This window comes from Sinocyclocheilus rhinocerous, unplaced genomic scaffold (assembly GCF_001515625.1).
Source record: "Sinocyclocheilus rhinocerous isolate Xijiao unplaced genomic scaffold, SAMN03320098_v1.1 scaffold562, whole genome shotgun sequence".
NCBI lineage: Eukaryota > Metazoa > Chordata > Actinopteri > Cypriniformes > Cyprinidae > Sinocyclocheilus > Sinocyclocheilus rhinocerous.
In genome coordinates, this window is record NW_015641608.1 from 1,109,435 (window position 1) to 1,126,471 (window position 17,037).

A 17,037-nucleotide genomic window follows, 5' to 3' on the forward strand; every position below is an offset into this window, starting at 1 on the left:
AAATATTGTACTTTTCACTCCACTACATTTCTATCAAGGTCCTCGAAGTAGAAAGTCGAAAGTTGTTAGCAGCTTTGAAAGTCAGTGGGTGATTTTTTTTCCTTCTCTAAAAACTGTCATTTTTTCAGACAGTATATCAGTAATAACTATTGGGGCTACATGAAGTGATTTCCCAGCATTTTTTGAGCACTGACCAATTCCAAATGTGATATTTATTTACAACAATTCAATAATAAGAAGTTAATATTGTGGTTTATATTAGACACAATATTGTCTGATTTTGCTAAATTGTGTAAGTGAAAATATTACCTATAAAGCCACAGAAGAACTGTTGTGCGTCTCCTAATAAAACACAAAAGGTGTTTGACTGAAGCAGCACTGCACATACCATTCTCTGTGTGACATCCAAGTACAGCGAGAGCGATTAGACAGCATTTTAAAAAAAAGTTGTTTTGATGTCAAATAAGTCTTGCTCATTTGCTTTTTTGTTAAAGCAGTGTTGCTGTTGTAAAGTTATAAAGCTTTGTCCGCCTCTGTGTGCAATATTAATAGGGTGACCATACGGGCTATTTTTACTGTATGCGTCCTTGTCAGGATTTCTATATTGCCTAAAATATCCAGGTTTTGGCTGTTTGCACTGTGCAGCTCGATCATTGTATGACATTCACAAGAGCTGTAGAGAGCAGATTAGACGGCTCCTTATGCTTATGAATCGCTCTCGAGGTACTTTGGTGTCATTCAATGATCGGAGCGCAGCGATGCTTCAAGTCGAATGAACGAACAAACACGTGCGCTTATTTGCGTCGCTTTGATCGTTCTCTGTAGATCTCACCTTCTCACGCGCCACGATTGGTTGATTATATACAACACCTGCATGTTATTGGTCAAACTACTTTGGATGTTTTAGGCAATATAAAAATCCTGGCCAGGACGTGTCCCGTATGAACAGCACATATGGCCACCCTAAATATTAAGTAATACTATTATATTAACACAGATAGTATAATTTACTACATGTGTTCAGAGCTTCCTGAGGACTGTTTGGTGAGGATTTGTCTTGTTCCATTAAATGCTTAAATCAACACTGCAAAAAAGTATTTTCTTAATATTTTTTGAGCAAAAACTTACTTTAAAGGGTTAGTTCACCCAAAAATGAAAATTACCCCATAATTTACTCACCTTCAAGGCATCCTAGGTGTACATGACTTTCTTCTTTCAGACGAATCCAATCGGAGTTATATTTCAAAAATGCCCTGGCTCATCCAAGCTTTATAATGGCAGTGGGTGGGTGTTTTCGTTCAACAGTCCAAAAGAAGTCCAATAAAGCGCATCCATCCATATAAAAAGTGCCTTACACGGCTCTGGGGAGGGGGGGGGGGGTTTGGTGAATAAAGGCCTTCTGTAGTGAATCGGTGCGTTTTTGTAAGAAAAATATATGTATTTAACGTTTGTTTACAGGAGCACGTATGATATTTAGCGGAAGTTAGAGAAAAGGGTTTATAACATTTTAAATATGGATATATTTCTTTAAAAAACGTGTCGATTCGCTACAGGATGCCTTTATACACCCCCCGGAGCCATGTGAGGCACGTTTTATTATGTATGGATGTGCTTTATTGCATTTCTTTTGGACTGTTGAACAGAAACACCTGCCCACTGCCATTTTAAAGCTTGGAAGAGCAGGGACAATTTTTAATATAACTCCGACTGGATTTGACTGAAAGAAGAAAGTAACTTTAACTTTGATAATTTTTCAGAAAACAAGACTTAAGCTTAAGCCATTTTACTTCTCAAGTAAACATTTGTTGTTTTGTTTTGTTTTGCATTTTGTTTTGTTTTTGTTCTTTTTGGAGCCTTCACCAGACAAGTATTTGTATGGTGCAGAACAAAACAAACAAAAATCAATGACCCTTCATGAACCTGCCATGTACTTTTCCTCTCTCTCCTCTAATAGAAGAGTAAAACTTGGCTTTATTAGCTATACAACTCACTTAGGAGACTCTTCTTCGCAACTTTATGAATGATGTAAGCATTTTAGACTGACAGACTCAAACCAAGGGGGAAAGATCCTGAACTGAACGAACACTGTCCCAACTCAGCTGACCACTGGTTGGTCTCCATGGAGCCCCTGTGTTACATAATATAAGGAGATGAAGTTTCCCTCTCAGGTAATCACACTAATTGCTTTTGATGGCCACAGAAGAGGCCAAGAGTGCCTTTCATTTACTATACAGTTCTTACCATTTAGCTGTAAATGACTCTGTCTGTCTGTCTGTCTGTCTGTATGTATGTATCAAGGTTAGGTTATATAAGAGTGGTAGTTGTCATCACAGAAAACTCCTAAGCTGCAATTTTATCTTGAAACACTGTCAATCGACGAGTGTGAGGCAGGATTTGAGATCTTTCATCAGCACTGTAACAGAACCTGATTGAAAGCAGCCGTTGTTCTTTTAGGCCGGTTATTAAGTTTGCACACCTGAGGCACTCCAATCAGTGGTCAGCAGTAAGTGAGATATACGGCCAGTGTCAAGCTTTCTGCTACACATACCTTTTCTCGCTTTCTCTCTCTTATGGCGTCTATGAGGGGGAAGACAGGCATGAATACTGGGACAAAATGCTTTATTTTAAACCAGGTCCCCAAGGCATGGCATCTCTCCTGGTGCTGTACACATCTTTTTGCCTGTATGTGTCCACCCATTGATTTATCTCTTCACAGCTGGCCCTCAGAGAGAGAGCTCTGCTCCAGCAGCCACCATAATGGTGCCATCATCTACCTATCTATCTATCTACCAGTCGGTCTGTCAGTTTATCTCTTTAAAGTACCTATCTACCTCTGGGTAGCCCCACCCACGCTGAAACCTCATTGGTCCAAAATTAAAAACATCAAATATCTTATGTCTGGATGTGATTGGATCACATTGCACAGCAGCTTCTACATTTTCATTCAGTGTGTACGGGCAAATTGCTTATCACCAGATAGGGCAGTAAAGCTCAGGGATTCAGAATGGAGGAAAACCTGTGACCTTATATGAGGGTTTACTTGTGCGTCTACTCACGGGCTGATGGTTTATTGGTTTGTCAGTGTGTCTGTGTGTGAACATACTGACATTTAAGGAATGTTCTTGAATAGCCTGGATGCGTTCATATGTAATGTACACTAGCGTCTGCCTGTGAGTAGAGTAAGGACATAAAGAGATAGCTTTAGCACATTATTAGTTTTGTAAGGTAACGAATCTCATTTCAAAGGTGAGGCATTTTATATTCTAGTCTTTGTGTTTGTTTCCCATGCTTCCTGGGGCGAAACGTATTTGTTTGTTGATCTGCTCCGCGACAGTGCAGCATAATATATCAGCTGCACCAGAACGCACTCACAAAGATCAAGTACAAGTCCAAATACACCCTCTTGCAACAATGTAATTATTCAGTCTCCTCTACGTGACTTTGCTTTCCTAATTGGCACATACAGTAGATGATGGCACATTCATTGTATGGTAATGTATCTTGCTGACCTAGTTGTCGGTGTGTGAATACAATTAGGGTATGTGTGTATGTGTGTGTGTGTGTGTGTGTGTATGTGTATGTATAATTGTATTATATGTAACATAATTCATTAATTTAATGTTAAATAGAATTTTTATTATTTAATAAATTTTTCATCAATTTAATAATGATTTATTATATAATGATTTTTTTTTTAAATTTAAATTTCAGAGCAAAAAAATGCTCTAAATGCTTTTTAGGACGAAGTGTGATTAGGATTATTTGTCTTTTTTTTTTATTCTAAAACAATATGGTGTATATATATATATATATACCATATTGTTTTAGAATTTAAAAAAAAAGTAATTATACATTTGAGGACATCCTTCACATATAACTATAAATCTATGTCTTTTCCTCCTTCATGCTTACTGAGACAGTTAATATGACTAATGTCAATTGTTCGAAGTATAGCCCTCTGCACCCTTTATGTCATTTTACGCAAAAAATCAATTCAAACGGCTGAAAAGACTCAGCTGAGACACAATTGATATTGCAGTTAAAGAAACAAAGAGGAGTATATAGAGAAAGAGAAGAGTTCAAATATGCCTTATGAATACTTTATGAGGCCTGTTTCTGACCTCCACTAAGTAGTTCAGATGTGTTTCATTGTCTGACATCCCCTCGAAACATGAAGCCTGGAGAATGCGGACAATAAATGCTGCTGCACCAGCATTTCTGGCTTTGGGACTGGAAACAGTGTGACACTGCAGCTGAACAAGCTGTCTGCCTCCAATCCAGCCAATGCTTCTGTCAGAACTTTGTCCATCAGGAGAGAAAGACTGAAAGAGTAGAGGAATGAGACAGAAAAAGGGGTTTATCCTTTAAAGATCCAGCAACCTTTGACACAGACTCTCAACTTCTAATAAATCCACACTTATAATAACCTCCTTTAGGAACATTAACTAACTTCAGGAACATAAAACTAACTTAACGGATCATTAGTTTGTAATACACTGTAAGTTTAATATATTTCATCCACTGATCACCTGGAGGGTGTCTGAAAATCTTGGATGTATCGAAATTTTAAAGGTTTGTACATAATATACTGTAGTTTTATTTTTGTCTGAAACTTTCATCTGTGATGACTTAAGTTACACAGACATGCAGAAAAAAAGTGTTCTACTTCTGTGCTGATTCAGGTCTGACCTGAAGAAGTTATAATCTTACTGCAGTGTCCACAATACAGAACCAGCAGGTGCTGTTTACTTCAGATGTTTATCACTTGGCCTGCAGGTGCAATGCATTATGATGCTCAAAAAAAGAGACAATTTGATTGGCTACTGTGTGCCAACTCAATTCTGATTGGCTGGAAGTGGACAGCAGAAGAGGGACAAGTCCAGGCATGTTTAGTAGGAAAATTTCTTTCTCCTCCTTTCTCACTCAGTTCCTTCTCACATTCATTCACAGATCGCAACTTTGACAGAACGTCAGTGCGTAGTCGCTCTTTTCGCCGCCTGAATCGAGCCTTCAGTGTCCTGAGGAGGACCAAGAGTGGAACAGCAGTGGCCAATGAGGCCACAGAGGAGCGAGACAACCTCAGAAATGCCAACATACCACCGGAGGGTGAGTGTGGGTCTTGCAAGTGTTGTATTCGGACACCAGAAAAAGATTGACTGGGTAACCAGCTAGACCAAATTAAACCAGTTAAGACCAACAAACCAAGTTGTTTTATTAGAGGCCCCCCTGTTTTAGCATTAACATTAGCATGTATTGTAGTAAGCATGTTTATAATTGTTAACTATGTAGTGTAACTGTGCTGTTATAAAGCATTATTGCATAGCACCTCATCAAACATGAACTGTCCTATGAATATCATTCAATAGCATGCTAAACCAATATCAATGGATAATAAAAGGAGAAAGGGAGTGTGTCAGAAGGTGACATTCTGGTTTGGGTCCGCTCAGCCCCGCAGTAGCATATGGTCCTTTAATAATGCAGATGGAGCCTGAGGAGACTTGTCAGAGAGAGACAGAGAGGAAATGAAGCAGTGTGTTGGGACAGAGGGACTGGACAGATGAACGCTGATTGAGAGGGTTGCTTAGCAGTTCTGACTCACAGTCTGTAAGTACGTTTTTTATATATAAAGAATTTGCCACTGACGATTCAAACGCGAGTTTTGAGCAGTGTAGAGTGGCGCTTGTTGTTTGTCATTTCTCCGATCACAAATGCAGACATGGTTTTATGTTTACGCGGCGCGATGCAACGCGTAAAAAGACAGTATAGGTCATTATAATCAGTAATTATGTCCCCACTGTATGCAACAAATGCCTCGTTTATAATGGGTTTTAATGTTTTTGTCTCGTCGCTCCGGCCGGACAGGGCATCACAGTATGGTAAGGGGCGTAACATTTCCATCACACGCTTGAGGTATTCGGCCAATCACAACGCACTGGATAGCTGGCCAATCACAGCACACCTCGCTTTTCAGAACGATGAGCTTTGTAAAAATCAACGCGTTTCAGAAAGGCGGGGCATAGAGGAGAAACAATAATGTACAGTATGTGGAAAATAATGTGTTTTTTGAACTTTAAACCGCATAAACACATTTCATTACACCAAATACACAAAATAATGTTCTTTTTAGCAACATCATATGACCCCTTTAATCGATTTAATGCATTCTTGCTTGTTTTTTGTTTTTAATCTGACTGACCCCAGATTTTTGATTGATAGAATATCTGAGTTAAGCAAATTAGTGGTTAAAATGATTTAAACAAATGTTAACTCAATCACCGAAATTATTACATTCATCTTGAATACAATTTCGGGAAGTCTTGGCCCTCCTTGCTTCCTCTGATGGATCACTGTAATGCTTTTTTAAGGCTAGTCATGTTTGGCTCTGCTTTGATCTGGACAGATGCCCTGTTTGTGTAGCACAGAAAGTGATGATCATGTGGGAGTTCACTGATTACAGACGCTCTCTTTTTCTCTCTCTCAGTATTTGCATTACCTCAGCTGCATCATCTAATCCCTGATGGTGAAGTCACCAGTATTAAGATCACCAGGGTAGATCCTTGTGAACCACTAGCTATCAGCATTGTCGGGGGCAATGAGACGCCTCTGGTTCGCATCCTCATTCAGGACATCTACAGAGAGGGCGTCATCGCTCGGGATGGAAGACTGCTACCTGGAGATATGATCCTCAAGGTGCGTATGTGTGCTAGATCTGATGTTACGTCACTGTACAGTAGGAGTGAATCGTCCTGGTTTTGATAGCACATGTTGTCATGGGCTTCACCATCTGTTGTTCAGAGGGGAAGTGTGTGAGGATTCTGCATGTAAATTTGTGGAATGGACTTCTTTTCAAGTATAATTATTTTTGTTATAGCTTGTAACCGATAAATGGCCAATATATTAATATATTAATAATAAATTAAGAAATGAGCATTAGCACTTATCAGCAGTCAGATCAATCAAAATGATATGCATCCCCAATGAGAAAGCTGAGAGGTCTAATTAATCAAATATGAAAATATTGAAATGAACACATTTGCAGCAAATTTGTCTTTTCAAACCTCAGAATTGCAGAAAGACAGAAAGTGTATACAGTATATTGTTTTCTGAGCCAAAACCTAATAATGCATGCAAAAACACTGAGCTCGGGTGCTCATATTGGCAACATTAGTTTGAATCCGGCTTGCAACATTTTTGAATCACTTTCACCTTCCCTCACTGCTATAATTTCTTGTCCTCTCTCTACATTTATATTTACATTTATGCCTCTGGCAGACATTTTCATCCAAACTGACTTAATGCCTGATATACCAAGGACAACTAATGATAATAATATAGTTTTAAAAATCATTCTACATTTAAATGAATAGCAGAATTTACACCACAACTATAATTATAATGGCACAGAGGAACTATATTGTTGGAATCACTTTCAGAATGATTTTTTTCCAACTGATAAACGATAAAAACATTGACAGCCAATCCGAATCCATCCTTTAAAGAGCTCAAGCATTTAAAGTAGCAGACGACAGTTCCCTCCGAATTGAACCCATGACATTTTCATTGCTTGCACCATCCTCTACTGTGTGAGCTTCAAAAATGCAATACAAAAATCTTACAAACATAAAAACATTTCTCTGGATTTCTCTCTCTAATCTCATGCTGTCCTCCCATCAGGTGAATGGTATAGACATCAGTAACGTGCCTCACTGTTATGCTGTGGCGGCTCTGAAGCAGCCCTGCACACTGCTGCGGTTGACTGTTCTGCGAGAGCAGCGCCACCGTTACCATTCCCATCATCACTCTCCCACCGAGGCCTTCCCCACCCACACCCCCACCATCAGGGACGACAGCCTGCATGTGGTCCTCGTTAAGAGGGCTCCAGACGAACAGCTGGGCATCAAGCTGGTGCGCAGACCTGACGAACATGGCGTCTTTATCTTCCACCTGCTGGAGGGGGGTCTGGCCGCCCGCGATGGGAGGCTAAGGGTAGACGACCGCGTGCTGGCCATCAATGGCCATGACCTGAGATACGGCACTCCTGAGCATGCAGCACTGCTTATTCAGGTGAGCAGCATTATGGGAGAGGTTATGTGGTGAGTATTAAAGGGATAGTTTACCCAAAAATAAAAATTCTGTCATTAATTACTCACCCTCATGTCATTCCAAACCTGTAAGACCTTCGTTCATCTTCGGAACACAAATTAAGATATTTTTGATGAAATCCAAGAGCTTTCTGACCCTGCATAGACAACAATGCAACTGACACGTTCAAGGCCCAGAAAGGTACTAAGGACATTGTTAAAGTAGTCCATGTGACATCAGTGGTTCAACCTTAATAATTTGTGTAATAAATAATAAATTAGTTCATTTGTGTTCCAAAGATAAATGAAGGTCTTACGGGTTTGGAACGACATGAGGGTGAGTAATTAATGACATAATTTTAATTTTTGGGTGAACTATCCCTTTAAGGCCTGTGCATACCAACAGACGAAACGGTGATAATGGCACAAATCAAAAGCGTAAATATGCATCAGAACTATTTAAAACAAATGCAATTCAAAGTCAATCCCTAAAAGTGTGCATACCTGAATGGAAATAAAATGCAGTCTTTTCAAGCTAAATATAGCCCATCTGACAACATGGATTTTGTTTGCTTTGATGCAAAATACAGTCTGACTGACAATAACCATGTTCATGCAGTAAACCTTGAATTGTAATGAAATTGCATCACCAAAATGCAGTCAAAATTATTGATTTTTCTTTTATGCCAAAAATCAGGATATTAAGTAAAGATCATGTTCCATGAAGATATTTTGTAAATTTCCTACCGTAAATATATCAAAACTTAATTTTTTATTAGTAATATGCATTGCTAAGGACTTCATTTGGATAACTTCATTAGCGATTTTCTCAATATTTAGATTTTTTTTGCACCCTCAGATTCCAGATTTCAAATAGTTGTATCTCAACCAAATATTGTCCTATCATAACAAACCATACATCAATGGAAAGCTTATTTATTCAGCTTATTTTGAAAAATTGACACTTAAGGCTGGTTTTGTGGTCCAGAGTCACATATGAAGTTTTTCCAGCAATGCTACAACCAAACTGCCAAAGCTGATTTCATCAACAGCTTTTGTTCACACATGACCTCTACAATAAATGTTTTTAAATTCCCAGGACGCTTGTTCACAAAACAAAACAAAAAACAAAACAAAACCACCAATTAAAAAAAAAGTCTCAGACTCATCTTGCCCCAGATGTGGTTTGGAACTAGCAGACCTGAGTCATATGTTCTGGGGATGCCCCAGATTAAAAAGTTTTTGGATAGACATCTTTAGAACATTTTCATCTATATGTAATAAAGATATGGACCCTAATCCCTTGACTTCCATTCACCTATCAGCTAATCAGATAGAAATCATTGCCTTTTCCTCCCCCCCCCTTGGTTGTGATTGTTGTATAATAATGAAAATCAGTAAAAATATTTGAGTAATAATAAAATGTGACAAAAACAACAGCCGGGAAATGTATTTTTGATGCAGTGCTTCACTAATGGTTTGACATTTATAAAGCCTAATTTTATTAGAAGTAATGCTAACTAATTTAAGCACTTTTATTGCTAAGCCTTTTCAGCATTTCAAAAAATGAATGTTTACAAAGCCATCTAATCCTAACTTGTGGCGTTTTATTCAGTGAATCATTCATTAAATGGTAATAATTACACTTTAACCCAGGATTAGACTTAGTCCTGAGCCCCAAAAACCAACTGTTTTTGGTTCCAAATAAAACCTGCTGTTCCTTGAACAGTATTGCAAAAGATGAAGAGCTTACATAAGGTCTGTGGCAGTTTATTTGATTGTGGTTTCATCTCGGTGGTGAGAAGTGTGTCATAACGATATAAGAGTGTGTAAGAGAGTAGTGAGTGTGTGATTCGATATGTATTTCAGTGTGGTGGGTCTTTCCGAATGTTGTTATTCAGCTTGTTGCTTCCTGTCTGGTTCAGATTGGTCTCTCAAGATGGCCGCTCACAGCAGGAGTTTCTGACATAGATTAACTGCTGGCAGGAAACTGATCAAATTAGTCCAATTAGGCCGATAACAAGCTAAGCCCACTCATTTAAGAGGCAGCTTCAGAGCACTGAACTCCCAAGAACTCCATAGGCTCTCAATGCGAGTGTGCACTTGAGAGCAACACAAGCTACGGGGTTGTCAAAATAAAGGGTTAATGAAGAAGAAAGCGGCCGGCGATGCACTCAGATGGAACGACAGGAATGGATAAAAAATAAATCAGAGAGGGAAAAACTAGAGCCTGTGCCCTCCTTCAGCTCACACATACACACAGACTGCAGAATGGATCCCAAATCTCCATATATATTAGTTTTTCTTTAATAAGTACACACCTCTAGATATAATCACACATTCACACTGAGCTGGAGCTGTAGGACATTGGCAGTCAGCACAACATCTGGTAATTGTGCTTGCTAGACGTCCGGAGAGTAATGAGACATTACACACACACTCTCTAGGGTATGAACGAACTATTTTAAATTTTAAATTCAGTTTTTGAACTGCTCGCTCCTCAGGGAAGTTGTTGTCCTCTGTTTGCTCTCCTGTGGAGTTCGAAAGGTTTTTGCAGTAGACAGATAATGTTAAGCCAACTTTCACCCACCATAACGCCAAAGGCCCCAAGAAATCAAAATTGGAGTGTGTTGGCTTTTAGCCCATTCCTACAATGTAAAGGCAGCTATATATTTTTATAATAAGATACATTTATACAGTAAAAATAAAAAATAATATTGCATTTTTTCTGTGCACATTCATAGTAATTTTTAATGCATAAACTTGAAAAGAAACATAAAATCATGGCTGTGAATAGAATCAAATAATCATGATTAATCTCATAATTTCTGAGCAGTCTTTAAAAAGATTTCATTCCCATTCAGATTTGAGTTTTAACTTATTTTTTATTATTTATATAAATATTGATGATTCATCTTCCTGTGCTATACAGATTTTTGTCCAATCAAATGCTCTCTAGAATAAAATGTCCCTGTCAAGCTAGTTATCTTGACACTTCTAGTTAGCAAAGTTTTCATCATCATTCATAAAACCTCATGCATTAACCTCTCTTAAGGCCTGTTCACACCAAGAACAATAACAGTAAAGATAACTATGATAACTACACTAGTCGACATTTGAGGTGGATCAAAACCTTTCATCAAAGTTGTCCTAAAACCAAAATGTGTTCTTGTCTTAGGACAACTTTGATGAAATTTTATGATCCACTTTAAATGTTGACTACTGTATATTAACATTCACACCTATGGAAGATAATGTTCTGTTTATTATAAGCATGTTGCAGTTTTGTCATCTGCCACTTTAAATGCACAAGCTCTTTAAAGCAGGATGGATTCTGATTGGCTGTCATTGTTTTTGATCAATCATCAGCTGGAAAATCGTCCTAAAATTGATTACAACAATATCGTTCTACTATGCCATTATCGTTATAGTTGTGGTGTGGATTTCCCTATTCTCATAGACTTGGAACAATTATTAAAACGTTATAGTTGTCGTTACAGGTCTTTGGTGTGAACAGGCTTTTAAACCCTAATAATCACATAAAGTAGAGCACTAATGCTATCTGCTATATGTTCTGCAGGCGAGTGAGGACCGCGTCCACTTCATTGTGTCCCGCCAGACTCACATCCCTACTCCGGACATCCTACAGGAGGCGCCGTGGAACATGGAGGGACCACCGCCCTACTCGCCTGTGGATATTGAGCACTCTTTACTGGTGGGTTTCATGAGCATAAGCCGCACACACTCTTTATTTCCCGTCCCTCTGCACCGCTTTACTAAACATTCTCTTATTGAGGAAAAAGATCTGAAAGCCTATTACTTCTACATCAAAGAATCAAGCAATCAGCCAGCACACACACACACACACACTCCTTTGAGACGGCCGTCTCCAAACCTATTAACAGAAGAAAACCCAGCAGGAGGAAACAGCCATGGCAGGCTGGATTTCAGTGCGTCTTCTAAATGGGATTTTCTGCTGCTCAATATCTGCACTGACAACTTCCCCTGTTCTAATAAAAGTCAAATTCATCGTTAGTCATTTCTCTCTTTTCTTTGCCTTGCATAAAAAAACCCCCATCTCAGACCAATTTGTGAAGGTTTGCTGGATTAAGTGTCAATGACACTTAATCCAGCAAACCTATTTATGCCTTGTAATGCACCTTATAATGCATCGTACAATCTCATGAATAATTGTAACCAAAGTGAATACATTATAACATATAAATTCATTGTTACACTATGCATTTTAAATTTGGTTATAATTATTTACAAGATATAAGGTATTATAATGTACATTATGAATAAATATAATGCATTATACCTTTTAATAATATTAATAATGCATTATACATAACAGCTTTAAGTAAAGTGTTACCTTTTTTTGGGTCACACCACTTGACATTTTATAACCTGATCTAACCTTGCCTTGACATGAAAAGTCCTAATAATCTGATATTTTAAGAGACTTATTGACCTTGACACACAGTAATGCGGATCGGCAGGGGTTCTCTCTATGATGTAATTTCCTGTTGTTTTTCAAAAGGCCTAGAACCCATATAAAACCAGACCAGAACAAACCAAACCCTAACCTTACCTCTCTTCCCCCCTCTCTCTCTCTCTCTTTCTTTCAATCACTTTTTATCCTTTCAGTGACTCTTGTTAATTCTCTTTTACACACTTGGAGAGGTGGAAACATTCTGGCAGCATATTGTCAGAGGCTTTTCACTCCTCTGAATTAGACACGGCCTAACACACACACACACACACACACACACACACACACGCCGTCACGCTAACTCCAGATCTGATTTTTCTGTAGCCAGAGGCTCAGACCAAATATAAACAGCCCTTTTATTGAACTTTAATAACGCTTTTTATTAAGTTAGGACTTAGCGACTGTGTTTGTTGTTTTTGGAGTGGATCCAAGGCCAAATTTGGCTGCAGTCAGCAATAACAGCGTCCTGCAAGCTCACCATTCATTACTAACACACAAGCACACACACACACACGCTTCGGGCAGTCATGTGTTCAGATATTATTCTTTTTTTGTGGCATCAGGAAAGTGTGAATCCAGATCATAGGTTAACAAACGTCATAAAACTGAGTAATTTGCTCTGAAACTTTAGTGAATTCATCTTTCTCGTTTCCTGTCCCTCTATTTCAGGATTCATGCCAAAAGCCTGCATGTTACGAGAAGACGGTGACTCTGTTGAAGGAGCCGCACGATTCTCTCGGCATGACGGTTGCGGGTGGGATGAGCAGCAGGGGGTGGGATCTGCCCGTCTACGTCACCAACGTCGACCCCAATGGAGTGGTTGGACAAGAGGGCTCGATCCGCAAAGGTACAGACTCACAAAGTGTGTTTAACCTATTCAGACACATCTGACAAAGCCACACACACCTGTTTCCAAGGTGCCTCTCTGATCTTTCCTACTTTTGAATGCAAGTACACACACAAACAAAGACACACCTGCTACTGCATATGTATGACCGTAATCAGCTCTGCAAATATATGCATATAAAACACTAGAAAATGACACACTCCCACTCGTACACCTGCCATACTGCTAAATCTGTCTCTGTCATACACACAATTATCAGCTTCCGATTGAGCGTATAGAAGTTTTTCGGGTTTATTTTTGTCATATGTGACATGTATGTAGGCGTGTGAAGTTGTGATCATGCACAGGTCGGTGTATGAAGGCAGTGGTTTAAAGTGTCTAGCAAATACAGACCCACACATGCAAGATCAAAGCTTTGAGTCTTTATATGCTGTACAAAGGTGTGGTAAGCCCAGTGTTTGAATTGAACCAGAAATTTCGTGAGGATCTGATATTTGGAAGAAAGTAGTTTTAGAAAGTGCTTCCTGGTAAATTAGGCACTAAGCTGGTAATAAACTACAGCTAGTTACTCTTTCCATTTTGTGGATTACTAAGCGCAACTATGTACAATAGAAACAGTTATCATAGAATAGTAAATTATTCGTAATGAAGCTGAATTACAGCACTTTAGTCATTTCAATATGCATTTTCCTATCACGTTAACTATGAACATTAGGTTTTAATTTATTAAATATAAACTGAATGTATTTGTATTGAAAATAATCTCACACACACACACAAATATGGGGTTGGTAAGATTTTTAACGTTTTTAAAATCTGGTTGCATTTATTTGGTGCAGTAAAAACAGTACTATTGTGAAATATTATTACAATTTAAAATACATTTTCTATTTTAATATATTTTAAAATGTAATTTACTCCTAAAATGGCAACTTTTAGCAGTCATTACTCCAGTCTTCAGTGTCACATGATCCTTCAGAAATCATTCTCATTATGCTGATTTGATACTCAAGAAACAGTTCTCATTATTATGAATGCTGAAAACTGTTGTTCTGCTTATTTTTTTGTGGAAACTGTGATACATGAGGATTCTTTCATGAATAGAAAGTTCAAAAGAATATCATTTATTTGAAATTTTAATTTGAAAATATTTTGCAATGTCTTTACTGTCGCTTTTGATCAATTTAATGCATCTCTTGCTGGAGAAAAGTATTAACATTCAAAAAAAAATAAAAAATAAATAAACAAACAAACAAACAACGCACATTACTGACCCTAAACTTTTAAATGGTAATGTATAAAAATAATATAGGCTAATAAGATATGAAATGTCTAGATGTATGATTCTACAGATGTCCGACAAGCTTTTTTTTATTTATTTGAAATGCAAAATAACAAAATAATGACCTCCTGCCATATTAACACATTTAAAGGGCACTACAAATGGTGGTTAGGGGGACTATGATTAAAAATAGGAGATCTTGACCTCCTCTAGACCCCCCGCAATTCTAACACTGGGTAAGCCTTTTGTGTTTTCAATTAAACTCATATGGATGAGAGAGAGAGAAAGAGAGAGATGGTGTGTCTCTGTGTGTAGTGTGTCCAGTATATTTCAGTATGTGCCTCTCTCTCCCAGTTCTGAGTCTTTCACAAAAATCTCTCTCATCTCACCCTCAGAGGTGAGCGTCTGACTCTGTCCTTCTTTCTTGTTTTCGGTCTTCAATCTCTGCACTCTGTTGACATTGTCATATTTACATGAAGAGTTAATATTCAATTTATAAAACAATATGAAATAAAAAATGACCCAATTTACATTCCAAACCCATTCTTGTATGCTCATTATTCTATTAAAAATTGAGGGAAAATAAATAGAAATTATATCTACTCATCAAAGTAGTATGTCCTATCAATGCAACTCTGTCATGCAACAACAGATCTGTTACGGTCCTGTGATCCCCATAGTAATGTGACTATCCCGTCTTCTAGGTGACATCCTTCTAAATGTAAATGGGCTTGACCTGACGGGTGTGACTCGGAGCGAGGCCGTGGCTAACCTGAAGAACACCTCGTCCCCGGTGGTCCTGCGGGTACTAGAAATGAGACCCCCAAATGAGAGCTCCTCTCTGGACTGCATGCCGCCCCTGCATTCCCCCTGTGCTCTCTCGCCCTCTTCACCCGGAGATATCAAACTACCCCCGCCTAATGATGATTACTCCCCCCTCTGGGTGTCCTGGCTCCAGCTGCCCAGGTACATTGAGCAGAACACACACAAAAAATAGACATACATTATTTGAATTAATGTTGTCTCTTTATACATACATATACATATATATGCTGCTGTTTTTCTATTGTGTAGGTTTGAGCTTTCCCACTTTCCACCCATTTTCTTCCCTTCTCACACCAAATCTGTGGGAATTCACTGTGATGGAGTGTGAAAGTTCTTAACTTCCCCAATTATTTCATATGCATAATAATTGAGAAAGTTGTGTGTAAGGGAGAAAGAGAGTGCGACAGGGGAGAACAGAGCAGGGTTGAGGAAAGAACAGGTTTAGATGCCTGAGAGTGTGACGGCTTTAAATAGACCTTTCTCTTCCATTCCCTGAACTTTTCCTGCTTAGTTCTGTTTCTCTCTTTCCTTCACACATTTGTCTGCTCTCCATTTCTACATCATCTCATTTCACAGAAGTCCACTTTAAATCTGAGCTCTGAGCTTTCATGCTGTTAGCTGTCAGACATGGTTGATATCGATATTTTAAATATCTATAACAGTAGCATTTTTTTCAGAGCCTGTAAGCCTTTAAACACAAATCGGGCCTTTCAGTGCTGCTGGCCATTAGAAACTCACTTATTTCCCCAAAATATCCATAAGCTCCCTTTGAACCTTTTATTTATTGTGAATTTCTCTCTTGCCTCTAGCTCCTGAAATGCACCCCATTTAACTGGATAGTTGATCAAAAATGATAATTCTGTAAGGCTCAATTTGTTAGCATTAGTTAGTGCATTAGTCATCAGGTAATAATTAACAACAATTGATTAATCTAGGTAAATTATAATTTACATATAGCACTGTGGATAACCCGACTGTATCTCATTCACCTTTATTTTTTACAATAATAATAATTTATACAATATAATTGATACCAAATGTATACTGTATATGGAATGTAATAAAATGTATTCATATACTGTATATACAGAAATTAACTAATTAATCAAAATGTCTTTTTAATAATAATAATAATTACAACAACAACAGGCCAGTTTAAATCGTATTTATACTGTAGTAACTATCACAGAAATTAACTATCACAATCCCTTTTCTTTTTTTATAATAGTAATTAAAAAATGTATAATTTAGCTTACTAATTTATACAACTGTTTAAAATGTAAAATCTATACAACATTTATACAAATGTTTAAAAATATATTAATTCTGTCGGCACCAATAGCCTTGTGGGCAACGTGCCGACATATCGTGCCATTATGCTACCGGCGGCCCGAGTTGGAATCCCGGTTCAAGGACTTTTCCCGATCCTGCCCCACTCCCTCTCTCCCACTTTGCTTCCTCTCTCCTCTACACTGGCCTATCATAATAAAGTCAAAAATGCCAAAAA

The 17,037-nt window shown here is 38.1% G+C and overlaps 1 protein-coding gene across 1 annotated transcript in view; it reads left to right on the top strand.

Annotated features, from left to right (window-relative positions):
* The first annotated feature begins 4,746 nt into the window (after positions 1–4,746).
* The window catches only part of LOC107755247 (E3 ubiquitin-protein ligase LNX-like), a 14,602-nt gene continuing 2,311 nt past the window's right edge, over positions 4,747–17,037 (top strand). The window contains exons 1-6 of the mRNA XM_016571968.1: positions 4,747–5,106; positions 6,482–6,690; positions 7,675–8,064; positions 11,662–11,796; positions 13,246–13,423; positions 15,410–15,671. Coding sequence (XP_016427454.1) covers positions 4,755–5,106; positions 6,482–6,690; positions 7,675–8,064; positions 11,662–11,796; positions 13,246–13,423; positions 15,410–15,671 — 1,526 coding nt within the window. The 5' untranslated portion in view covers positions 4,747–4,754. The remainder of the gene's footprint in view (positions 5,107–6,481; positions 6,691–7,674; positions 8,065–11,661; positions 11,797–13,245; positions 13,424–15,409; positions 15,672–17,037) is intronic.